This window comes from Rattus norvegicus, chromosome 3 (assembly GCF_036323735.1).
Source record: "Rattus norvegicus strain BN/NHsdMcwi chromosome 3, GRCr8, whole genome shotgun sequence".
Classification (NCBI taxonomy): domain Eukaryota; kingdom Metazoa; phylum Chordata; class Mammalia; order Rodentia; family Muridae; genus Rattus; species Rattus norvegicus.
This window is the reverse complement of record NC_086021.1, coordinates 136,712,153-136,739,369: the sequence shown is the minus strand read 5'-3', so window position 1 is coordinate 136,739,369 and position 27,217 is coordinate 136,712,153. Positions and strand designations below refer to the sequence as shown.

General features: G+C 44.7%; 2 protein-coding genes across 7 annotated transcripts in view; one reads left to right on the top strand and one right to left on the bottom strand.

Annotated features, from left to right (window-relative positions):
* Positions 1-1,480: 1,480 nt before the first annotated feature.
* On the top strand, positions 1,481-26,884 carry Vinac1 (vinculin/alpha-catenin family member 1). Its single transcript, XM_039106563.2, has 7 exons — positions 1,481-1,692; positions 10,428-10,611; positions 11,675-14,881; positions 17,382-17,543; positions 19,819-19,991; positions 22,940-23,057; positions 25,985-26,884. The coding sequence occupies exons 1-7, from the start codon at positions 1,481-1,483 to the stop codon at positions 26,171-26,173; spliced, it is 4,245 nt and encodes a 1,414-aa protein (XP_038962491.2). The 3' UTR covers positions 26,174-26,884.
* Positions 21,810-27,217, bottom strand: part of Zc3h6 (zinc finger CCCH type containing 6) — a 61,445-nt gene continuing 56,037 nt past the window's right edge. For all 6 annotated transcript variants that reach the window (XM_008762235.4, XM_063283758.1, XM_063283756.1 and 3 more), the window contains one exon: positions 21,810-26,343. The gene's annotated coding sequence lies outside the window, so the exon portion shown is untranslated. The remainder of the gene's footprint in view (positions 26,344-27,217) is intronic.

The following is a 27,217-nucleotide window of genomic DNA, read 5'->3' as shown; positions in this document are numbered from 1 at the left end:
CCCTTTGCCCAGCCCTTGGCCACTGGCATCTTTATTGAGGATCAAAAACCAACTGGGGACAAGGACCTTTAGCTTTTGGACACACAGATTCCTGATTAAATCAAAGCATTAGAACCAATCTCCAACAGTGTAACATTTTTTCTCTGAGGTAATTTTCTAAAGAACTTTTTGTCTAAGGAGGTATAAAAGACCAGAGAAAAGAAACAGAATTGTTGGTTGAATGGTTTGTCTTGGGGAGTTCTGCCCCATCCCTCTATCCATCCAAATGTATATGTCTGTCTATATGTATGTGTGTAGGTATATGTGTATGTGCATAAGCATGCATGAAAACTTGTGGAGTTGATTGTGACAGTCAGGCCCAGCCAGAATGTGGGTGTATGAATGGTTGAATGTACATGTGTCTGTGCATATTTGACTGTATACAGCATCTTAATTCTTTTCCTTTCTTTCCTCTCTGGTTCACAAAGAGTTAACCAGCTTAGCCAGAGAGGCTTCTGGATGATTCACAGGAGAATGGAGCACCAGCAACAAATCATTTTACTTAACACCAACCCCTCTGTTTTACTTTGAGTAAAAAACTGCTGTTTCTGGCCCCAGAGGAACTAAGACAGGTCAGCTACCCCTGCAAAGTACCTTAGAATTAAGACAGATAAACATTTTATTATAGAAAAGGCAACCTTAAATATCTCACAAGATCAAGTCTTGTTCCCACAGACACTAATACCCCTCAGCTTACCTCAAGAGAACACAAGAAAGAAGAACTACAGGGGTTAGCCCCTGGCACCCCACCTACTAATTCTTTCCAAACAATTCTACCAACTAGGGACAAAGCATTCAAATATGTGAGTCTATGGGGGCCATTTTCATCCAAACCACTTCAGGAACATTCTTTTGTATATACCTATGCATTATCCTTAGATTCTTTTATTCTTTTTTATTTTAGCATGTGTGTGCTCATATGTATGTGCCTGCTACTTGGAGAAGAGTGTGTCAGATCCCTTTGAACTAGAGCTATAAGTGATTGTGAGCTGCCCCTGCTGGGAACTGAACTTAGGTTGTCTGCTCTTAACCACTGAGCCATCTGTCTCACCCGAGTCTTCCTCTTTTAATCTTCATTTGGGGGACTATTTTGAATGAGGGACTAAGATTGAACCAGTTATAGAATCCCAGTCCTGAGACTGACATTAGCTGTCTCTCAAACTGTCTGTTTTATGGCTTGTGAGACCATTGGTTATTCTGCTGTCTTCTTCTGGACCTGTCTTATTGTGTCTTTGCCTTTTCCCCATACGTTTCTGCTAAGCCACAGGATATCATGCATTCATAAGGCCTTTAGTGTAAACCTTATGTATCCCTTTAATATTTCATAGATCTCTCCCTTTATGGCTGCGAAACCAGGTGAGCGATGAATCAAGGGAATCACTTGTGTGCCAGCAGGCCTAGGCTACAATGCTTTCTGTTTATAACTTCTGTTCACAGACATATGGAGATGGACTCTTCCTTCTGGGATGACTTTGGTCCTACAATACAGAACAGGGCCATGGAACAGATCCTTACACCAATGGTTGTCCAGCTGTGTCATCTGCTGATCTCGGTGGAGAGGAGAGATGTACAGAATAAAGGTCTTGCCCCCCTGCAGAAGGTGTCGGGGCAACTGGCCAACGCTAGTGAGGAGCTTGTGCGAGTTGCCAGCAGGTAACGTCTCCATGGAACTTAGCTTGGCAGATGGTGGGACAGAGACATAGTGCCTCATTATAGTTTTTAACTCTTTGGGTTCTGGTGGATGTGTAGCTCAGTGGACAGAGTACTTTCTAGCATACAAGAAGCCCTGGGTCTCATCCCCAGCATAGACTGGACAGGGAGATACGAGCCTTAGGCTATGATCTTGGAACTCAGGAGGTAGAATGTGGAGGGTCAGAAGTGTAAGGTTTTCTTTGGCTATTGTCTTAGTCACTACTCTGTTGTTGTCCAGAGACACCACGACCAAGGCAACTCCTATAAAGGAAAGCATTTAATTGGGGCTGCCTTACAGGTTCAGAGGGTCAGTCCATTATCATCATGGCAGGGAGCATGGCAGCAGGCAGGCAGACAGGTGCTGAGGAAGGAGCTGAGAGTTCTACATTCTGACCCACAGGGAGAGAGGGTCTGGGCTTAGCATGGGCTTTTTGAAGCCTCAAAACCCACCCCTAGTGGAAGGCTGCCTCTGACAAGGCCATACTTTCTAATCCTGCGAATCCTTTCAAACGTGCCACTCCCTGGTGACTAAGCTTTCAAATTCACAAGCCTATGGGGGCCATTCGTATTCACAGCGTACATAGCCAAACTTAATCCAGACTGAGCTACATGAGAACCTGTCTCAAAAAGTAAATGCTTTCTGAAAAGAGACATGAAAATAAATTAGTATAAGACTGATGTGGATTGTTTTAGTTTGATTCTCTGATGCGGTAATAAAACACTTACCAACGGCAACTTGGGGGAGGAAAAGGTTGATTTGGCTTAACAGGTTATAAGTCGTCATCAAGGGAGGAACTTGGAAGCAGGAACTAAAGCAGAAACCACGGAGGCAACACTGCTTATTGGGTTGCTTGCTTGGCGTGCTCAGTAACGTCTCTTAGACAGCCTGTGACACCACCCACAGAAGGCAGGGTCGCTTATCAATAAAGAAAATGTCCCCACAGACATGTCAACAAGCAAATCTGGTGAAGACAATACTTCAGTCCAGGCTCCTCCTCCCAGCTATATCAAGCTGACAACCAAGATTAGCCATTACAGCTATGAAGTTGGACAGGGTCTAAATATGATGTGACTCTAGTTAGGTAAAATGAAAAATTATAGGGAGAAACAATATAAACTATTTATTATGAATTATGTATAGTGTCTGGAGAGATGGCTTAGCAGATAAGAGTATTTGCTGCTCAGTCATGGACCCAGAGCCCATGGAATGACATTTTCACACACATATAAAATAAACTAAGTAGGAATTTGTTAACAGAATGATTTTATACCAGTCCAGTACTTATTCGTAGATTCTGAATTTCTGATGATGCATTTCTTTTTTTTTTTTTAAAGATTTATTTATTCATTTATTATATATAAGTACACTGTAGCTGTCTTCAGATACACCAGAAGAGGGCATTGAATCTCTTTACAGATGGTTGTGAACCACCATGTGGTTGCTGGGAATTGAACTCAGGACCTCTGGAAGAGCAGTCGGGTGCTCTTAACCGCTGAGCCATCTCTCCAGCCCCCTGATGATGCATTTCTTAATCACAAAAAGTACAGTTAAGTTTTGAGAGAAGCTAAGTGTTGTTTGTGTTCGGTGCAGTATAAATGCCTTTGCTGTAGTGTCTGTTCCTGGCAAGATAAATTATTTATACAGAGAACCAGTGTTCATGACCCTGGGAAATGGTCCAGCCCTGTTTATCCTTGCAGAGCTGTGATAATTCACATTTGGACGTGACTTTGGCTCCATCGACTTTTGCAGCAGCTCCCTCGAGCAGCTCTCAGGAAAGGCGGAATGGAGGCAATCAGTGCACCCCACTAAATATGGGCTCTCACGTTCCTGCCTTCTGCTGCCGGGCAAGCTCTCAGGGGGCCAGAACCTGCCTCCTCAGCTGCTGCCTATCAGCATGCGAGAAGAGACAAGCGCAGGGATACGTCTCCTCTTGCTTTGAAAAATCTTATAACGAACATTTAGAAACATGAATGAACAGAAGAAAGAAAAAATTACCCACAAACCTGCGGTCTAGAGACAGACACTCGAAGTAGTCGACTCAATACGTATCCCAGATAGTTTTCTTCCTCTCTATAACTTTCCTCTTCCTACACTACTCCATCTTCTATTTTTAAAAAATGCATATAAAGATATCTCCATAGAGGGCTGGAGAGACGGCTCTGCAGTGTAGAGCAAGGTGACCGACTTTGGTTCCTGGCACCCACATCCGCTGGTTCAATGGGTGGTTACCCCCTGGAACTCTAGCTCCAGGAAGCCCCCATACCCGCACTCGCTCACACACAAACACATACATAATCTTTAAATAGTGTCTTTATGATGAATGGATGGAGAAAAATTATAGACATATGTGCAGAGAATAAAATTACAGCTTATTCATTTATTCATAAAGGAAGTGAGACATTTACATGAGAACGGAAGATGCTGATAATTGTTATATAAAGAGAAAGAAGACAGACTCAGAAGGACAAACACCATGTTTCCTCTCACATGCAAAAAGATCTAAAAGTGCGCGCGCGCGCGCGTGTGTGTGTGTGTGCGTGTGTGAGTAGAAAGGGAATCGTAAGAGGGGAGCAGGAGAAAAAGAAGTTAATAAAGTATATATGTATATACACATATACATATGTATATACATATACATATATATATACATATATATGAGTGACATGGAAGAAGGAGAATGGAGGACTGTTTGGAGCAGTCAGAAGAACAGGGAGGAGGGGCAGGGAGCACGCTGGAGGGTGGTGAGAGAAGGGATGGATTATAACGACCCCAATGTATGGGGATGCTTCGGGGAAACCCTTTACTTTGTATGTATGCTAGCTTACATTAATTTAAGATGTTTAAAAACCCGTGTGGGTGTTCCTGTCCATATACATGGCATACGTGTGTAGACGTGTGCATATTTGTGCATGTGCGTGGACATGAAGCAGTCAACACTGAGAAGCTGCAGTCGCCCTGGGTCTGTGCCAGCAGCACCCTGGGGCTGGGTAGTGCACAATGTCATACGCACCCTGGTGGCTCATGCATGCTTAACTGCTTAATACATTTCCAGGGGTGTGGGTCTAGGAGGAGCTGAGAGGATATGACCCAAACACATCCTATACATGTATAAAATTCTCAAAGAGTTAATTAAAATCCTATGTTTCTGAAAGTGATTGCTAGCATACGACAGATTGTATACAGTACTGTCTGAGAGCCTCATTCTCACACGTTTCTCACACTTGAAATAATCAGAACTTTTAATGTAGCTATCCTAGCAGTTATTTTACTGCGATTTTAAACTTTGATAATGCCATAAAACATTTTATTTACTTAAAGATTTTTAATTTTTTAATTATTTTTAATTATGTGTGAGGTTTTGTGGGTGTGAGTGCCAGTGCCCACAGAGGCCCGAGAAGGATGATGGATCCCCAGGGATGGAGTTATGGGCCGTCCTGACATAAGTGCTGAGAACTGAACTTTTTGGGTCCTTGGTGAGCGCAGTATATACAAGTCTTACCTGCTGACCTCTTCGGAAGACTTTGTGAAACAGAGGAAGAGAGGAGCAGCAGAGACTGGGGAATACTTTTTAGTGGAGGTGTGCTTAAGGTTGTCTAGTGTCACCCCGGAAGCACATCAGAACTGACTGGAACCACACAATCATATCTCTTTTTGCACTTAGCATCATGTGTAATATAAAATAAACATACACAAACGGACATTTGCTGGAGCACATAGTATGTGCTCCATTAGGAAAACATACAATTGACTGTTTTATAGATGTATTCACAGACACATAGTCTTACTATTTATACTATTATTTGTCCTTTTGACTACAGAACTGTTGTTGTAAACATATATAAAATTGAAAAAGTATTGTGGTCTTTTACCTCGCTTGGTCCGCACCTCGGTGCTAGATATCTTGGTGTCTCTTGCCACCACACACTTTCCTACACTCAAACCGTCACATAAAAGAACACACAACACAATAACCTTTGACCCAAATGGTAAGATATAATTGTCCACTTAAACATACAAAGCCTGGTACCATCCATCCCTTAAGAACATTAATAACAACCTGCAAATACACAGAGCAGAATCTTAACATCACTTGCCATGGCTTCTCACCCTCTCCTCTCTCCTGTCTCCCTCCTTTCTCTTCTAGTCTCCTCCTCTTCCTTCAAACTTCTCTCCCGCCCATCCTTCTTTTTCCTCCAATGACAGGCCTCCTTCTATCCTGTACCTGCCCCTCACCTGTACTTTACAAATTCAATGGGGAGGTGGTTCTGGTGAAGTCACCTGACTTCTGAGTATGTGACTAGGCAGCTGTCCTTGGGGCAGTGGAATTAGCATAAAATACAGATAACTTCAGGGCAAACCACAACACAGAACTGTTATAAAAATTTTAAATTTTCTGTACTTTTATGATCTTTACATACATACATGGTGCTACATGCACTTTTTTGCTCAGGCAGGTAAACAGAGATGCTTTTGAATAATTAAAACACAATCACCGACACCCCTTTTCTCATCACTGAGAATCCGAAACCGGGGCTGGTGAGATGGCTCAGTGGGCAGAAGTGCTCACCACTAAGCTTGAAGTTACAGTTAGAGTCCTGTTGTTCTGGTAAAACACTGTAAGCTAAAGCAACTTGGGGGTGGGGAGGGTTTGTTTGATGTAAAGGATACAGGCCATCACCTGGGAAAGCCAAGGCAGGACCCGAGGCAGGGACTGTGGAGAGGAGCCTCTTACAAGCCTGCTCTCTGTGGCTCCCTCAGCCTGCTGTCTCATATGGCTCAGGACCACCTGCCCAGGGGTAGCACTGCCCACAGGGGGCTGTGCCCTCATACAACTATTATTATCAAGCAAATGCCCCTACAGACTTGTCCACAAGCTAATCTGATGGAGGCGTTTTTACGATTCCCAATGGCCAGAGTTCAATCCCTGGATCCACGTGGAAGGAGAGAGCTGACTCTCACAGGCTGTCCTTTGACCTTCAAATGTGTCACTCTCACACACACACACACACACACACACACACACACACACACACACACGAAATAATTAAATTTTCAGTTTTTAAAAATACTTTTCATGGGGCTGGGGATTTAGCTCAGTGGTAGAGCGCTTACCTAGGAAGCGCAAGGACCTGGGTTCGGTCCCCAGCTCCGAAAAAAAGAACCAAAAAAAAAAAAAAATACTTTTCATGCTATCGTTAAAATGTAAAACAGTGAAGTAAGTTCAACATGCTCTGATGAGACACGAGTGTCCGAGAATTACAGCATCCATTACCACAGTGTTGGGGAGCATGGCAGCACACAGATAGCTGGAGGAGGAGCCGAGAGCTTTAATTATATCCTGCTCCTCAGGCAGCAGTCAGGGAAGAGCAAACATCACAGGGCCTGGCATGGGCTTTAGAAACCCCAAAGCCCACCAGTAATACACTCTCTTCAACAAGGCCACACCCACTCCAAAAAGGCCACACCTCCTAATCCTTTCCATGCCCTGGTGACTAAATATTCGAACATATGAGCCTACAGCAGCCGATCTCATTCAAACTACCACAGCAAAGCCTAAAGGAAAAACAAGATGGAAGGCATATGTAAAACATGCGTGGAATCCTGTCAACACCCCACACCGCGTGCCAGTGACCTTGCTTGCACCTCTCAATGGCGGCTCAGTATTTACCCTAAGCCCACGCAGCAATTAGCTATACTTTTGGGTTTTTTCTATTGTGAAATGCTTGTCCCCTGTCTTGCCAAGATTCAGTTAAACTGAAAACCACACATTGTGACTCACTTTTTAAAGAGAATATCCATCTCACATGGTGACTGGGTGTCTCTTATTCCTGAAACCCAAGTGTTTTAGTGACAAAGTAAAAATAGTATCTATATTTCTATACTTTCAATGTTTCTAGATTTGGTGTAACTGAAAAGTAGCTGCTTGCACTCTGCATAAACTTTCTAAAGCATAATTCCTTTTAATTTTTTCTTCTTTAACTTTTTTCTTTTAAAGATTTATTTATTTATTTATATGTGAGTACACTGTAGCTGTCTTCATCCATACCCGAAGAGGGCATCAGATCTCATTACAGATGGTTGTGAACCACCATGTGGTTGCTGGGAATTGAACTCAGGACATTTGAAAGAACAGTCAGTGCTCTTAACCACTGAGCCATCTCTCCAGCCCCGCCTTCTTTAACTTTTGAGACAGTGTCATTATGGAGTTTTGATTGGCCTGGAACTCACTGTATAAACCAGGCTAGTCTGGAGCTCTCAGAGACCTGTCTGCCTCTGCCTCCCTAGTGCTGGGATTAAAGGCATATGCCATCATGCTTGACCTAAAAAATCCTTTTTATACATAAGTAGAAATAATCTTACAGGATCTGCTGGGTTTTCCATTATTTTAAGAGGTGTGACAACCTCTGAGCGCCTGTCAGAGTAGTAAGCTTCCAGCCATTGACTGTCTGGCTGCATTGCCATTGAGGGTTTGTCTAGAATTACACTGTCATTTCTCCACAGAGAACCATAGAACATCCCACATAGATAATGACAGATTCACAGTGGGTATTTTGTTTAAAGGATACGAAGTAGCAATAATTGAGGAAGTGAATTCACATCAAACTATTTGCAACAATAGAGAGTGAATAGCAATATCTGAACTTTGACTGAGTGAAATCCTGTATTAATTACCTTGCTGCAACTTAAGGCATTAAAAACATAAACTCAGGGCTGGGGAAAAGGCTTCTAGTTTGGTGTTTTAGAAATGCTGTGTGGCCTTGGTGAAAGTCAGTATCAAGAATAGCAGTGTCAGCGGCAGCATGCTTGAATGGTAAGAGTTTTCATGCATTGACCAGCCCAGTAAAGACATCCCGAAGCTTCCACATATTTCCACATTTTCTCCCCAATTTGTGTGTTTATGTGTGGAGCGTGCATGCATATATGCGTGTTTGTATGTGTGTGAGTACAGGTATGTATGCAGATGTGTGTGCATGTGTATGAAGTCCAGAATGTCTTCAAATGCCTACAAATTGAGGCAGTTTCTCATTTGAACCTTGCTGACTCATCTACCCTGGCCAGCCATTTGCTCCAGAAAAGCCTTTTGTCTCCTAAATCCTTGGAATACAAGTAGGCTGTCACACCCACCCAGCGTTTACATGGCTATCAAAATCTGAACTCAGGTTCTTATGCTGGAACTACGAGCCCTTTACCCACTGAGCCATCTCCTAGCTTTTACATTTCCTATGTACCTGAAGTCTAGATCAGCAAGAGATATCTTGCAGAGGTAATGAATTCTTTCTCTGCCTTCGAGCTCCCATAGCTCACCAGCTGCCCCAAATGCTGCCCATGACTTAGGTTGAGAAGGCTGCCAATCTGGATTGTTCTGCATCAGTGACATCAATCATCCTCACAGACAGGTTCATCCACAAAGAAAAGGGATTAGTGTAGAACGCCAAGGATCAAACCTTGTGCACAAGCACTCTGCAGATGGTTCATTCGATCTGCTTGAGAGAAGCTTGGAGAACGTTTTACCTATTTAATGATGATCACCCTCTTGGGATGTTTAAAATCAAAAACTATTCCAAGTGTTGATGAGACTGTGTGGAAACTTGAACTCTTTCATTGCTGACTAGAAGATAGTGCGTTATATCTACTTCAGAAAATATTCCCTCAAAGTTAAAGGTTTGCCTGTTGTTACTAGGCATTTGTCCAGGAGAAATGGACTCCTGTATCCATACAAAAACCCAGGCATGGATATCAACGTCAGCATTCTTTCTTTTTAGTTTTGTGTCCCTAATTCTGGGAATTGGACCTAGAACCTGATACCACTAGGCAATGTTACATTACTGCGTTATATCACCAGCTCTTGTGTGTGTGTGTGTGTGTGTGTGTGTGTGTGTGTGTGTCTGTATGTCTGTGTGTGTGTGTGTGTGTGTGTGTGTGCGTGTGTGTGTGTTAGTTTTTTGGTTTTTTTTTTTTTTTGTTTTTTTGTTTTCAAGACAGGGTTACTCTGTGTAACCTTGGCTGTCCTAGAACAAGTCGTGTAGAGCAGGCTGGCTTCAAACTCACAGAAATCCACCTGTCTCTGCCTCCCGAGGGCTGAGGAGTCAAAGGTGTGCACTATAACACTCACTTTACTTCAAGTTTTGAAGTAAGTTCTCAGTAAGTTGTCCAGGCTGGTCTCGAACTCACTTTATGGCCCACACATGCCTTGAACTTGTAGTCTTCCTGCCTCTGCCTCCCACATAGCTGGGATTATAGGTGTGCACCATCATGCCAGGCATGGTGGCTTTGTCTACTTTCTAATAGCTAAGACCGAATGTCCCAGATTTCTTACCTGAAACACTGGAGACCAGAAGATGCTGGAATCCGTTGTATTCAGGCTATTGAGGAGAAAGGCCTGAGACTCAGAGTTCTCCACCCAGATTCTGTCTTCCACCTGTTTAACCTAACAGTGTCAAGTTTGCAGAGGCTGAGGAATATATTGAGGAGACAACTCTAATTTACAAACTAAGACGTCCATAGAAAGGATGAAGAAGAGAGGAGGTTTGTTTTTAAAGTTAACATTGTATCTTAGGGAGAAGCCTATGGCCCACAAGCACAGTTGTCAACTTCATTTTAATGGCTACCTGATGCTCTGTTCCTTCTTGAACCCGCCTTACCTGGTGGTTCTTTGGTTCTAACATCACATTATAAGCACAATGTGTCTATCCAGGCTGGCAGAAGACTCTAAGGAGGAGTGGCTTAGGGAGGAAATGAAGCCAGTGGCTGAGTCTCTGACCCTTTCTGGGAAGAACATCCTGCTGGTAACAGAGAAGCTCCACCTGCAGCCGGAGTATCAGGGCCATTGGGAGGAGCTAGTAGCCACGGTTCAGCAGATCCTGGTGGACACTAAGAAGGTGAGACTCCGCTGGCTGCTTGGTCATTACTGGAGAACATACTTGGGTATGTAGTTCCTACAGCAACTCCCAACTGCCCCTTAACTGTGAAACCTGCCCAAGAGCTTGCCAAGATTAGCAACATAATCAGGGCTAAATTAGAAGCTGTAATAGGAGCTGGTTTGATCCCTCAGTTCCCAAAATGCTCTCAATTTTTCATCATAACCCACATTCCTTGTTAACATACAACTTGAATTTATTTTGGATATATTATTTATTTTTATTTTATGCACACGAGTATTTGCCTGAATGTGTGTCTAAGCACCACATCTGTTAAAATGCTAGAGGGGGCCAGGAAAGGGTGTAAGATCCCCTAGAACTGGAGTCACGGGCAGTTGTGAGCTCCCTTGTGGATGCTAGGAATTGAACCCAGGTCCTCTGGTAGAGCAATCAGTGCTCTTAACTGCTGAGCCATCTCTCCAGCCACAGAGAACACCTTTTAGATTGGAGTATTGCTTTTGGTTCAAATTCGTACCCTTGAAATGTTTTGTTACTGTTCATTGTAAAACTCCTGTAGTGTGGCTTATTGATGGCTTAAGGCACAGGCCTCATTAGGCAATGGGGGAGGGTGAGAGGCAGAGCCAGAGAGACTTGGGTACCTGCTGGTGGTGAATGAAAGGGAGAGAAAGACTTTTTGGCTTGGATAACCTGCCCCAGGGTTGGGAAGTGGACAGAGCTGTCCAGGAGAGGCAGTCAGGCTACAAATGTTGTCTCAAAGAAGCTTCCAGAACAGGCCCACCCTCCAGCCCATCATTCCCATCTAATTAATAATCCGTCCTTGAACAGTCTAGGTTAGACCCCACACTAAATATGGAGTGAAGGCAGCTACTTTAGACCTTTGGTTTACAACTCTAAACCTCTAAGACTGGAGTGTGAATTCTCAGGTCCAGTCACCTAGCCTGGTGCCTGTATTTGGTTATATTTAGGTTAACTGAAAAGGTAAGGTTTCCTAGGCTTAAACTACAAGGCTCCAAAAATGTTCAGTTATCTTCAAGTCTCTTTCCGGTTGTGCCGACCCCTTAAGGTCTTGCTCCTTGATGATGCTGCAGCGGTGAGGAGGACCCTGCTAGCGGCCAGTTGGTGTCTGACATGCCTGGAGGCGCTGGAGGCGGCGGAGGATTCCACCTCGCTGCGCACCTCGCTCGCTGACCTGGCGGCTGCGTTGCTCCGACTGGGCGGCCTGACCGCGCGCTGGGCCCGGGACGAGCGTCTGGGTCGAGCTCGCCACCGCTTAGGATGCTGCGTCCCCGCGCTGCTCGCGGCCGCCCGTGGTCACCTCAGGCATCCCCACGACCAGCAGCTGGTGGCCTCGCGGTGCCGCGTCTTCGCTCTGGCCAGGCAGAGCCTCGGAGAACTCCTGGATGCGCTGCAGCCCGGCGTCGCAGGGACCAGCACGCTCTCTCAGAATGGCGCATTGGCACGTCGTCTGTGCAAGCTGCGACAGATCCTGGAGGAGCCCGGGCCTAGTCACCTGCGCAGTGAGCTACTGGAAGCACCACTGGCCGCCGTGGTGTGGCACTGTCTGCGCCTAGCCGCCTGCTCCGCGCCACGGGAGAGGATGCACCTGGTGTCCCGCTGCCGGCGGCTGCTGCAGCTCCGACCCGGGGTGCACGGACTTCTCCGGACCAGCCCAGACACCAACCGCGAAGCTCTGCGGGCCGCGACCGACGCGCTCTTTCGGGGAGTCCGTGCTGGCTTACTGCGCCAGATTCTGGACACGTTCACAGATACCCAAAGTCCTCTGGAGAGGCTGGTCCAGGCCGCCTTGGCGACTTCCACTATCAGGTCCCGCTGTGATAGCGAAGCCTCGGCAGAGACTGTCCAGCTTCTTCTCTATGCTTTCCACAACCAAGCCAAGCAGATGATCCGGGTGGCGCACTTGGTTTGGGTCTGCTGCCCACAACAGCAAACTGGCAGAGACCTGGAGGCTGCCGTGGCAGGTCTTCAGAAGCTTGTGATCAAAGCGAATGAACTCTTTTCACAAAGTCCCCAAACGCTTGGCCTGGATTGGAGTCCTGCCATCCTGCAGACCCTGCTTGAGGCCTGGGCCAGGGAATCCGAACACCTCCTGGCATGCTTTGATGTCGTTCTCAACATCCCAGAATTCCTGAGTTTGTCCATCCAGGATATGACTAAACATTTGGACTTATACACAAGGGCTCTGAGGAGCGGAGCGTCCAGGGAGTTTTCCAGATCTGTGGCATTCTTACGCGGAAGAGCCACCCACATAGTGCAGGTGATGAGCAGATATGTGGGTCAAGACCCCGATCCCATTTTCCGGAATGGGATGAGAGTTGTGGTTCAGCAGCTGGCACAGTCTTCCGTGACCCTAGGTGCAGCCACTGAAGGCACCAGAGGTGGGGAGAGCACTCAGAACACAGATGTCATCTTAACCATGGCAAAGCACCTCATCTACTCAGCCCAGCAAGTCCACGAGGGCCTGGATGGGACCAACCATCCAGATATCCTCAGTCCACTTCGAGTCCAAGTCCAAAGGTTTGACATGGCCAAGGGATGGTCTTATTTTATTCTCCCCAGCCCCCAGCATCCCACAGCTTCTGAAATGAAATACCAGCAGGTACCTGGGACAGGGAAAAATGGCCCAAACACCTCTTTCCTACCAGTAGAACAACTTTCCTACACAGTGCTCCCTGGCACCTGCATACATGGGTGGGGATCTCCACTCCCTGAGGTCAGCAAAGGCATCAGTGCTGTGAAGAGTGAGGATCACCAGGTAGTGACCTTACTGTGCACCAACAGGCCAGAGCAGGATTCTACTGTGGATACAGTCCGAGAGACCAGAGCTCAGGAAGAAACCCTGGGGTCAGAGAAGATGACAAGACTACAAGAATTCTCAACACTGGCACCTTCGGTTATTGATCTAGCCAAGGAGGATGCCCATCACGCAAATGCTAGAAGTGACAGGCTTCTGGGAGTAGCTTTTCGGCAATCCGAGAGAACCAGGGAAGACATGCAGGGTTTGGTAGCCAGGGCTGGCGACTGGTACCCTCTGTGTCAACAGCTATTTTGCCATAACCTAGTGACTGAATTACCGGGGAGCATGGCAGCATTTGTGGAGCTTCAGCAGGATTTGGCTTTGATGATTCAAGTAGCAGCCAAAAGTGGCCCTGTGAATTTGGACAAAAAGAGCTCTGACCTAATAGGGCGCCCAGACCTGCTTTTAGAGCTACAAGACAGATCAGAAAAGACAAAGATGTGTGCTAAACAGCTGTTGGACCAAGTTCTGTCCTCTGACCGACTCCAAGAGACCACACTGAGGGAAGAGAGCATCGACAATGCGTGTCTTCTATGGGCAGTAGCTGTCCAAGACCTGATGCAGTGTATGGACAGACTCAGCAGGAGACAAGGCCTGTTCCTACTGCCCCTGCGACAGGCAGTGAAGAACCAGCAAGGGTTGCAGGAAGGGTTAGGTCAGGCAGCAGAGATTTCCCAGCGGTTACAAGAGGCCGCCAAGCTGTCTAGTGTTCTATGTGGGGATGCACGGGTAAAGGCCGAGATCTCCTTTCTGTGTGGGAAAGTTCATGTACTCACAGATGCCTTGCTGGAGGTGGCACACATCTTGGTCTCCTCCCCCAAGCCATGTCCCAGCCTCTCTACACGTTTTGAACTTCTCTGCTTGGAACTCAGCCTTCGAGCCAAAACCCTGACTGACTACCTGACCAGCATCAACATAGCCTATGAGCATATATTCCAAGATGCTGTCGGCAAGAGCTCCCAGACCAGGATAGAAGGCATGTTGTCTGCTATCCGAGTTGTGCAGGGAATCATAGCAGGAGGTCAAGAGTCTGAACCCTTCCAGGAAGACCTTCTTGTGTCTCTAGAGAGCATTCTTATGCTCACTAAGGAAGTGGCCAAGAAGGTCCCCGTGCTCCGAGAGGAGCAGAGGGTGTATATGCTGGACTGGCTTCGGTGGGAATGGGCAGCTAAAGTTCACCATGCAATGACTCAGCTCCAGGCCTTGGAGGGTGGTCAAGCAGAGGCCTGTAGACTCCTGGCCCAATGCTTGAAACCCAGGGAGGAGCAAGCAACGGCCCTAGAAGAGGATCCTGACCAGTTCCAGCCCCACTGTAAAGAGGGTGCAGCAGGAACCACTTCTAGAGGCAGTGTGGATTCTCAGGGTGCTGTTCCCAAAGGCACCCCAGAAAGCTCAGTGGGGACCTGTGCTGATAAGCTAGCCACCATCAGGACCACCACAGCAGACATGAACATGGTAGGTTACCTGGCGTCATTCATCTACCTCCTCCCGGACCTGCTTATGGTAACTAAAGACTCTAGCACATTCCAGGGACTTGATGTCCACATGTATAATTCACACCAGGCAGGCAGAGCAAGCAGCTATAAAATCTAAAGCTTGGGGATCCTACACTCTGGCCCACAACTCCCTTTGCTATGCCCTTAACAAAATCACAGAGAGGTCTCAGCGCCAGTTAGACTCCAGCATTCCAGTCCTACAGAGGGCTAACGAATGCAGCCATGCAAAAATAGTTTCCTTCCTTTAGCATCTAGTCTGTGTCCCAAAACGTGTGCCTGAGCTTTTCATGCACTTCAGTGGACTTTTTCCTTATCATTTTGGCTGAACTTTGCTTTGAATGGCAGCACCCAGGCTGCTTTGACCTCTGCAGATGTCACCCACCTGTTCAAGGCACAAGAATATGACTAGAACCACCATCGCAGGGGAGAAAGGGATTCATTAGAAACATGCTAAGTCTGTTAGTACTTCTGTTACACACATGCTTCCTTCTAGGGCCAGACAGGACACTTAGCCATTAAGGATCTGAAAGGTTTTGTGTATTTTTATTGACCATAACCAAAGTCATAAAGTCTCATGCAATAGCCAAGTTTATTTAGAGCATCAGACAATTTATACTCTGGGGTTTAAGAAAGGTCACATGAGTAAAGCCCTCATGTGTTAGTTCAAGCTGTATACAATCATAAGGACAAGCAGCATGTGGCAAAATCACATTTTTTCATGGGGTCATATAAACATATAACAATAATGGATAATTCGAAGAAAACTCACTGCTCTCCACTGAGGGACAAGAAAGCACATTCCAAGGACGATTCTGTTTCTGAGAAACCAAAGTCACAAGACTCTTGTCCTTTTTTGGGGGGGGGGTTCTCAGGCTCTCACAAGCACTCAGAATTCTCATATGACAATCCAGGACCGTATAGCAGATACATCTCATTTAATCCCATCAGGATCAATGGATATCTTCACAGAATGTTCCAAAACTCTACAGGGCATTTCCAAGATAAAACTGACCACACCACGACATGCTTTACCCTTGCCCTTATTATACTTTAATTTTTTTCTCATCAAAATGTCACTTCCACAAAAGGGGACCCTGTGACCAAAGTAACAGTGAAAACGACGTACCGTTCACCAGTGCTCTAGGCTTGCCTACTTACCTCTCAGTGTTATAAACATGAAGAGCTTGCAGGCTCCTTCTCATCTCTGGTTCTCCACAGATCTTTCGCACACTCTCACTTACTTGTCTCTGTTTCTGTCAGTGCGCCAGGAGCCATCTCCCATAGCTGTAAGGGGGGTGACAGGGCAGGGTGACAATGGCCACTTAGGTCAGAAGCTCTGAGAACAAGACAACACCCCACTCTTTAAACCCCATTCTCACTCTGAGAGGACACCAGTGGGAGGTGCTTCACTCTGAAGTCTCTAACACAAAGCTTGGAGTCATGTCTAGATTTAGATGCTTACACTCTCTGGTAGGTTTAGAAGACCATTTCCTAGTTTCCTCATCTTATTAGTTGGGGTTTGTATCACTGTAATGAACATCATGGCCAAGTCAACCTGAAAAGGAAAGTATTTAATTGGCCTTATGGTTTCAGAAGGTTAGGGTCCATGATGGTGGAATGAAGGTGTGATGGCACAAACCTCAGAGAGCTCACCTCTTGATCAGCGAGTAGGAGGCAGGGACACACACATCTGCTTCAACAAGGCCACACCTCCTCCCCTTCCTCACAAGTTCCTGTAACTGTGGGCCAAGTATTCAAACACATGCACCCCTGCACACTCACTCTTAATTCCAGACCACCATGTCCCTTCTCCGAGGTCTTTAATCACCGCTGTTGAATTCTTTGTCAACAACTCTCAGTAATTCCCTTTTTTAAAAAAAAAAAATCTATCCTGTCTCCTCAACTTCTGACAGGTTGGCCAGCGGTTCTCTCTAGAAAGTCTCTGCCACCACCATCGGATTCCCTGTGCCTTTCTTTTAAAATGATTTTAAAACCAGTTAAGGGGACTAGAGGAGGGCTCCGTTGATAAAGTGCTTACTTCACAGGCATTAGGACTTAAACTCTATTCCCAGATTAAAAACCTGGGTTCGCAGATATGCTACACACTTGCAATCCTGGCACAGGGGAGAGAGAAATGGGCAAATCCCTGGTTGGCTAGCATAACCTGATCAAAAATTCCAGCCCAATGGCAGGTCCTATCTCAAAAAACAAAGTAGACAGCTCCTATGGAACGCTGGCCTCCATTTGTGTGTGAACACAGACAGACAGACAGACAGACAGACAGACAGACAGACAGGATACACACACACACACACACACACACAGAGAGAGAGAGAGAGAGAGAGAGAGAGAGAGAGAGAGAGAGAGAGAGAGAACTAACATCTTCGCTACAGTTTAGAGGCCCGAGTGGTGTTAGGGATTATGTTGTTCTAAACCTCTAACCCAATGCCTTCTTTCAGAACCAGAGTGGCAGCCTATCTCTGCCTCCTGCTCAGATGGACCAGACTGTTTCAGAGGACAGCAGTGCAGACAGTCAGAACAGAATAGCCCAGATCACACAAGAGATGGCCACCGAGGTGCTCCTGATGGCTCAGAGCTTGAGGAAGAGAGGGCAAATCCTGGTACTTGGTCTTCTTTGGGTCATGGTGGTGGGTCGTTGGTCACCACTGTCTTCCCTAGACAGTGCTGGAAGGAAAATCAGATCAGTACCCCACCTCTGTAAAGCTCATCTCACCTCTCTCTTCCCCTCCTCTTTTTGGCTTGGCTACAATAGTTTTATCAGTTATGACAGAGAAGATAATTTTGCCAAATTTGGAATGTAGCAAAATTAGTAAAATCAAGGAGTCATTCATTCCCCAGAATATAGTAGTGAAGGAGTCATTCATTCCCCAGAATGTAGTAGTGAATTGGTTAAACCGCTTTGGTTCCTGGCATGCATGCATATATATATATATATATATATATATATATATATATATATATATATATGCCTTGACTAGTTCAATGGCTGGGCACTTAAGCTGTCTAAGTATTCATTAACTAATTCCCTACAGATGGTGCCAACATGGTAGGCAAGAACTCACTTCTAAAAATTGGAGATTCTCAATGTAATACACAAGTACCATGATATAAGTTTAGAGGAAGGGAGAATTGGCTTTTCGATAAGCGGGGTCACGTGGTTTCTGTGCAAAAAAACTAGAACAAAGGAACACAGCCACTGGCTAGGATTTACCCTGGGCCCTTCTAAAGGTTTCTAGCTGCCTCAGAGCTTAACCTCAGAGGTGCTGGGAGTCCCTGCTGTGCAGAGACAGACAGTAGACACTACCTGCTTCCCACAAGCAAATAATCAAAGGATAGGGATAAATAAAATTTGATTTAATTGTTTTGAAGGATAGAGGGAGAATAATGGTAATTGTTTAGATGTTCTTAAGTGTACATGGAAGAAAGAAATCCAGGCTTTTGATCTCAAATGTAGGAAATAAAGGCAGGGAGGGAGAATAGAAAGGAGGAAAAGAAAACATCAAAAGAAACTTGAAAAAGTCTATGCCAGGGCAGATACTCAGATTCTTTTGAATGTGGTCTACAGAGGAATTCTGGGATTGTTCAACTTGTATGACAAAGAGCCTAGAAATAGACTTATACAGTAAGTAGAAGGGGATTTAATTAAAGTTAAATGCAGATACAAATAAATTATTGAGGCTCTGATCCTCAAAGAGCAGGGGATAAGTGGAAAAAACTTATCCCAGACAGATAAAGAAATTTATGTTAGTTCAAGTTACATAAAGAGAAGGGGACATATGTACCCACAGAAATATTTATCTTCAGAGAAGGGAGGATTTAGGTATACTTAGATAAATAAAAAATTGAGGCTTTGGCCTTATAGATGGAAAAGCAGGGGGTAGGGAGCCTCACCTATCCCAGCAGTAGAAACTTAGGCCTTGACCTCACTCTTAAACATTAATCATGTAAAAATAAAACCAGGAGATGGTGGAGCACTACCTCAAGAGATAACTTGTTTGGATTGCTTTAATTGCTTTGTTTAATTATGAAGATGAATATTATATGTTTGATGGTATTTATGATATTAAAAATCCTATGGGAGAGAGGTCATGCTATTAATTTAATTCATTCTATACCTTTGATTTTTGGTTACTGGACCAAGGATATGCTATTTTGGGAGAGAAGCTATGTGCTATGGTGACAGGAAAGGAGAGCTTTGGACCTTTTCAAGAGTGGTATGGATCAGATATGACAGGGGAAGACCCCCTGAAGATTTTGGCTACAGAAAAGAAAAAAAATTGAGAAAATCAAACAGGATAGGTAACTTGATTTGGAAATTCCTCCAAATGGGAACAGCCCCGTAAGTGACTTAGACATAAAAATGTCTCTAGCCAAAACTTCAGCTAAAATGAGACAATAAATCTTGTTGGTTATGGAATCCTTAAGATTCTTCTTCACACCCTTCTTCATATGGAATGAATGAAGATCAATTACAACTGGTTATTGATAAAATTAACTCATAAAAAGACAGTTGTCTTTCACCTGCTCAAACAAGGATCAAAATTTCATCCTTAGCTGATCATGCACCTTGCACAATCCACACGAATATCTTAATAGTACTAAAATTTTGGTACTAAATGGAAGCTGTGCTGCCTGGCTTTCCTCAGCCCCAACACAAGGAATGAGATGGTTTCTTGCTCAGTCAGGTTTTTTTTCCAATGCAAGAGAAAGTCCTTAGAGCTGGCTCAAGAGATGCTGGTTCAAGCTAAAATGACTACACATCCATGCAGAAGTAGGTTGAGCCAAGAAAGCTTGGGGCAAGCATTGTAAATCGTCCCTGATGTCTCAGGAGAAACTTGCGAAGGTGGTGTTTTCCTACTTTTATCTCTGATATAGACCAAAGATCAGCTCATTGCTTCTGCCAGGAAAGTCTCAGCTTCTGGGAAAAACTTCACCAGACTCATTCGCATCATTGCTAAGAACTGCATAGACCAGAGATGCTCCCAGGATCTTCTGTGTATGGTGGAGCAGATTCAAACCATGAGCAGCCAGCTCAGCATCATCTCCAGGTAGGAAGCAGCTTGGGGGAGAACAGCTAAGCTTTTATTCGTGGGGATGGAAGGGGAGTCATGTATATAAGCTTAATGATTTACCATCCTAGAGTTGACACTGGTCCCTCCCCCACTCAGAACACGGGTCCTCACTTCAGTGGCACTAATGTGCTCACAACACTTCAGGGTAGTTAGCCTTCTGCACAGTAACTGACACCCTTTCTTTATAACCATGTGTAAAATTTGACAGTTAGCCCTCTACTTTTACGTTAATCACATCTAATGAAAAAGCTATCTTTTAAATCCTGGTGTGCAGTGACATTTCAGACAGTGACAGACTTCGTTTATGTGGTGGTTTCATAAGATGACCACGTAATGACAGCGCAGACATCTTAGTTTAGGGAGGTACACTCTGTGATGTTCACACAAAGACACAATCACCCGAGAACACAGTCCTCAGATGGATTCCTGTCATTGGTTGCTGGACTGTATATGAGTAACAGTCAATCAGGCCGGGCATGGGGGCCGTATAATCTCAGCATTCGGAGGTAGAGACAGGAGGATCAGGGGCGCAGGGTCTGCCTTGGCTCCGTAGTAAGATCAAGTCTATTCAGGCTACACAAGACCATATCTCAACAAACAAATACAGTGAGGGAAACAGGAAAACCACCAGCAGGAAGCATGTGCTAAGGTTAGCCCAGGTACAAACTGGAGTGGCAGTGCACACTATAATCCCAGCGTTTAAGAGGTAGAAGCAGAAGCTCAAGGCTGTGCTTGGTTACATAATGAGGTTGGTGTCTACATGTGCTACACGAGACTCTATTCACCACCACCCCAAAGAGTAAGTCACATAATGTGCCTCAATTCTGGAGGTGAGTCATTTTCACTTACTGCCTCCTTACAACAGCTCTTCTACTGACAGACATTACGCATCATAAAAGAATTATACAAGGTTTAGTTCAACCTGAGTCCATTAGACCCCACAGTGGCACGTCGACAAATAATGAGGTCTCATGGTGACAGTCTTGCCTATAGAAAGGCTTGGATGTTAAAACTACTGCCAGTTGTGAGTGAAAGGTCTTAGATACGTTACAGGACACCAAGACAGACATGGTTCCTTGAGGCTGCAAGATTTACTTAATGCCATGGGCAGACAGCCAACAGCATGGCAGGGGCTGGGAAGATAGGAATAAGAATCCAAACGGCAGAAAGTGAGAGTCTCTTCTTACACCTTTCTGACTGGAGGGAGGGTCTACAGCATGAGTCTGGAGGCAGGCTGGTTCTCAGACAGGGGCATGGGAAGGAGTTCAGAGCAGGATGGGTGGTGCCAATACCCACGTTGACATAAGCACACTTCCCCACTGTGCGATCCTAGATGCTACCATCTGGAAGTCTGTTAGCAAGTCTGCTACATTCCTACATTACATTCTCTCGGGGAAAAAATAAAGATAGCATTGCTCAAACCAATGTGCATTTTTTACATGGTTTGTTTGCTTATTCATTTATTTAGTGTATATACACATGCATGTCCAGGGAATACATATGGAAGTCATAGAACAACTTGTAGAATGGCTCAGAGGTTAAGAGCACTGGCTGCTCTTCCAGAGGATCCAGCTTTGATTCCCAACACCCACATGGTGACCCACAACTGTAACTCCAGATACAGATGATTGGCACCTTTCTCGATACCAGGCACAGATGTGGCATATGTGTATACATGCAGGCCAAATGTCCATACATATATAAATAAATCTTTTAAAAACAGTAATAAAACTTGGAAACTGCTCTCTAGGAAATATTTCAGATACATGATCATCTCACGATTAGATGCCAGTATTTTCTTCTTCTTCTTTTTTTTTTTTTTTTGGTTCTTTTTTTCGGAGCTGGGGACCGAACCCAGGGCCTTGCGCTTCCTAGGCAAGCGCTCTACCACTGAGCTAAATCCCCAGCCCCCAGTATTTTCTTCTATTTAAGACAGACAAAAAATGACCACCACAAGCAAATTAATTTTTATACTCAAAATGACACCCCTCACCCTCATATAAGAGGCACAGTGGCTCATATAAGAGGCTGTTGGCTGTGGGGAGGGCTACACAAGAGAACTTACCTGTGTCAATGACAGGAGGAGCTAAGGGAACAGGCAAAAGCATTCCCCGTGGTTCTCATGGGAATGAATGCCCAAGGCCGAATGAGCAGGCTAAGCATATGCAGGACGGATGGTTAAATATGGGAGGTCTGTTTGCAGGTCAGCCATTCCGAACAATTTCTGGGAACTGCTGAACCCTAAAGAAGGCAGTCCCTCCAGTATCAGCCAAGTCCTGAACATAGTGTGTACCGATTTTATCCATTCATGTTTCAATGACAGTTGGTGTCTGTTCTGTGACCTCTCTCCAGTTACTACCATTAGCAGCACACTCTGTTGGTTTTTGCTATAGATGCTGTATGACTCACATTTTACTGGCATTAAAATACGATTTTCATTTAAAAAACGCTCTATTAAGCCCTTGGAACAGTCTTCCTGTGGAATAGAAAGGTAACTCAGTTGGTGACATGCTTGCCCCACATATGCATGAGGAGGACCTGAGCTTGGCTCCCAGCACTCATCTAAGAGCTGGGTGTGGTAGTGCATACTTATAACCCAGGGCCGAGGAGGAAGGCACAGGGTTCTTCTCAGCTTGCTGCTCTAGCCAAACCTGTAAGCAGCTCCAGGCTCAGCTAGAGATGCTGTCTCAAAAACAAACAAAAAAGTGGGATGCAATTGAGGAAAACACCTTGCACTGATCTCTGGTTTGAGGGCATTTGTGTGCACGCACGCGCGCGCATACACATACACACACAGTCTCTTCTGAATATTCTCACCAAAATATCTCAGCTTTCTATCTGGGTCTTACACTGTGAATTCTGGTTTTTATTGCCGATTGCCTCCTAACCTGGGGTAAAGATTTCTTTCTCAACAAATGCTCCAGTGTAAAGGCCTCCCTCACAAGAAGCAAGTCCTCTGAAGAGCTCCTTGTAGACAATGCACAGCGGCTCCTCCAGGCTGTCTCCGAGACGGTGAGGGCTGTGGAAGCTGCCTGTCTTCGGGTGAGTGCCACAGGGACCTGTGATTTCCATTAACCTCACTTTAATCTTATCACTGCTTCAGCAGGATCCGATCTGCAGGAGAGCCTACCACAGCATTCTGTGCAGCTTTTACTATTTTCTTCTGCCTCCAGTATTCCCCTTTGTTTGTTTAATTAGCTGAATACACTTTTTGTTTTTGATTTTGAGGTAAGATCATAGATAGCCTATTTCTGGCTTCGAACCCAATACATAGCTCAGTCTGACCTTTAACTCTGGATTTTTTTGCCTCAGTCTCCTGAGTGGCAAGATTTTGAGTATACACTACCAAGCAATTTGTTTGTTTGTGTTTGTTTGTTTATTGTGGTTTTTCATCTTTTGTAGGATTGGTTATTTACCTATGCACTTTTGCCTGCATTTCAATTAAAGCCATAGAGATATTAATCGTAGGTGTTTTTAAACCTTATTTTCTGATAACATGGCTCAGATCTGACTCTAATTGCTATGCGGGATTTGGTTTTTATCTTGACAGTGGGTCAAACCACAGGACTGTTCTGCTTGTATTACATGCAGATGTGTAGATACCGAGTTAGTAATATTTTTATAAATATTCATGTTTTCTAAGCACCTAGTGTAGGGGTGAGGCCATCTTGTCAGGCATTGGCTTGAGCTGGGATTTTATTATTAAGATCACTGTGAGGGTATCGGGCTTGCTAGCCTTAACTTGTGTTTAGTTTGCTGTCATTTCCTCAGTGGCTAGAGGCTTTTATTTAATGAAGGGACAGATCTTGGGAGTAATTATGCCTATGTGATGGGAGTTGTTCTTGTCCCCAAAGCCTGCATCTCAGACAGATGTTCTCATCCCCTGACCCAGTTGAGCCTTTTCCAGGAGCATCAGGGAGGCCTTGATGGCAGATCCTGAGTGTGCATAGACTTTCCCTGTGGATGGGTGCTGTGCTCACACTAGTCTACATTTGGACGTTAGCAATTTGTTGATTTTATTTTTCTATCCTGGAGGTCAAAGCCAGTGTCTTCAAGATGCTACACAGGTACTTTGCTACTGAGCTACACCCATAGCCCGTTTAAACTGTTTGCCCAAACTTCTTATTCAATTACATAGCTGCCCTGTGTCCCTCCCATGCTGAGTCTTATGTAAACCAGTACTATTCCCATCTCTCCTCAGAGATGACTCTTTTCTAATACGTCTGAGCCTGGAGAACTTCAAACTCAGGTCTCCATTAGATTAAAAAAAGCATAATTTTGTGTATTGTCTGACTTTGTCTCATTCTGGTGAAAACAACACTTTTTCTGGCTTCCCATATCTTAAATGACAGCTGCAGATGGGCAGTGTTTACATGCCTAAAAGAATGCCTCCTCTGGGTGTTAACACTAGGACTCTGGCTATAGAATCTGGCAGATTTGAAGTTCAAGACTATCCTTAGGTACACAGCGAATGGGAGACCAGCCTGGACTATATGAGACCTGTCTCGAAGCAAAACAAAACCAAAACAAAAAACAGATTAAATAAGTAAGAAAGAGATTTCTTAGGCCTTTCTGTGTGAGGCCTACCTCTGTCTTCATCACTCTCCCAGGCCTGGCTGCTTCTTCTTCAGACCTGAACTTAACTCTTAACTCCTCTGAAGGGACGAAGCACCTCTACTGTATGGCCACCTCTCCATTCATGATGGACTTATGCCCCTAGAAACCCACCATGAATTGAAAATACAATTAAGTCACAAATACATCCACCAGACATGGTAACTCACACCTGTAATCCCGTTGTCTCGAGGTTGAGGGAGGAAGATCAGAAGCTCAAGGCCAGACTGGGGCACAGAATGATGAGACCTTGTCTAAGAAAGGAAAAGAACCCAGCTCTGAAAAAAAGAAAAGAAAAAAAAAAGAAAGGAAAAGAAGAGAAAAAAGCTAAACAAAAACATAGACGATGCATTAATAGTCTAACCTAATTTTTAAAGATTGCTTTTTATGGGGCTGGGGATTTAGCTCAGTGGTAGAGCGCTTACCTGGGAAGCGCAAGGCCCTGGGTTCGGTCCCCAGCTCCGAAAAAAGAACCAAAAAAAAAAAAGATTGCTTTTTATTTTATGAGTATGAATGCTTTGCCTGCAGGTGTGTCTGTGCTCCACATGTGTGCTTTACCCTCAGAAGTCGTAAGGGCATCAGATCCCCCTGGAAGTGGAGCTACAGATGACTGTGAGTCAGCATGTGGGTGCTGGGAGTCTCACCCAGGTTATTCTAGAAGAGCAGCCAATGCTCTTTGACTGCCGAGTCATGGCTCCAAGTCCGCACCTAACAGTAACAGCTTAAGACACAATCATATTTCAAAGCTGAACTATTGTGAATTGGTAATCATTAGTCAAGGACTCTCTGAAATATAAACTAAATCATACCCAGTTTCCTGTTTTTGTTCTTTGTGTGCAAGATGAAACCAGAGGAAGAATTTAGAGGGGAGAGAAAAATTATTTTTTAATGTGTGTATGTGCTTTGGCCTGTATATATGTCTGTGTACCACATGTATGCCCGGTGCCCAAAGAAGCCAGTAGAAAGCACTGGATCCCTGAAACAGGACTTAGAGGTGTTTGTGAGCCATCTTATGGGTGTTGGGCCCTCAGCGAGAGCAACCAGTGTTCTTAACTGCTGAGAGTGAATTTAAAATTGGCTATGTTATCAGAACATTTCACTGGATTAAATATAAAGCTGTTTGTGTTCCTTTTCATCTCTGTTCAGGGTGGGTAGTCTCCACTTGCCTTCAAACATAATAGCTTGATGGTGTAAAACAAGAGCTGTCATACCAGAAAGGCAGCCCTAACATGCTAGGAGGAACTTTGTAAGAGCAAGTTCCACACTGGTGACCCTGAAGACATGAGGCCAGCATCCCCGGTCACTGTAGAGTACAGACTTCGGCACTGAGCTGTAGCATCCTTTCCCTCTCGCAGGGTTTGAGATGGCCTTCCTCAGATCCAGAGGAATTGGAGGTTGCTGCCTTCTGCATGCAGTGGAAGAGGAAACTACTACGACACCGACTTCAAGAAGCCTCAAACGAAGACTGTGATGAGCTGGGTTTACGAAAAACAAGCACAAGGAAACTCCCAGCCTTGGTGGCCCTGGTCCAAGACACATTGTAAAGCTGAGGGATCGTCTCCCTGACCTGTGCTGAGCAGGACTTAGGCAGCTTGTGTAGCATGCTCCTCAGGCGGAATCTGAGACACAGGTACGTGAGGCCAGGCCTTGTGCTTTACAGAGCTTCCCTGATAACATTCCTGGTGTAGACTTAACAGGGAATGCTCCTGCCCATCTGTGATACAAACAGGGGGATTTAAAAAAGAAGAGCAGGCAATGAGTGTGAAGGTGCTCTGAAGAGTCATGCCTGTTTGTTTCCTGTTTGTCCCATCCATTCTTTCACTCATCTGCCCACTGTCTTTTATTAAGTCACATATCGTATCATTCATACACTTAAAGTATATCCCTTAATGGTTTTGAATGCTCACAGATTTATGCAAACATCAACACAATAAGGCAGTTCTAGAATATTCTAGTCATGTCCAGAAAATCCATCCAGTGGTCTTCTCCTATTACCCTGATCTAGTAGCTGTTAATTATTTTCTGTATTTTATTTTATAGATTTGTCTAGACTGGACACTTCCTATAAGTAGACTAGTAAAGTGATTTTTCTGTGGCTGGATTACATGCTTCAAATGGATTTTGAAAGTGCATTTGTATTGGCACTTCGCTTCTATCCTATGGACACGCCACATCTTAATTACCTATTCAGCAGCGGCTGGACACTTGGGTTCTTTCCAGTTTTGACTATTCTGAATAAAACTGCTATGAACTTATTGGAATTGTGCTGTGGATAATACTTCTGCGTTATTCTGTTTTCTGTCAAATTCATAATTACACCGTTCAGTTCCTATACGGTTAGTTTGTACACTGGTTCGTTCCCACATTATTATGGTTAGTGGTTCATTAATTTTATTAAACATCTTAAGCAAGCATATTTTGACTTCATAGATTTTCTTGTATTGTTTTTATTTCCTACTTCACTCATAGCTGTTTAAGGAAGAAAGACAAGCCCTGTTTCTTTATTATGATCAGAGCAGAAGTCCTGCTGTGTGGCTTTAATGTGCAGGAAGTGAGTACAGAACTGGACCTGAACAGAAAGAAAGTCC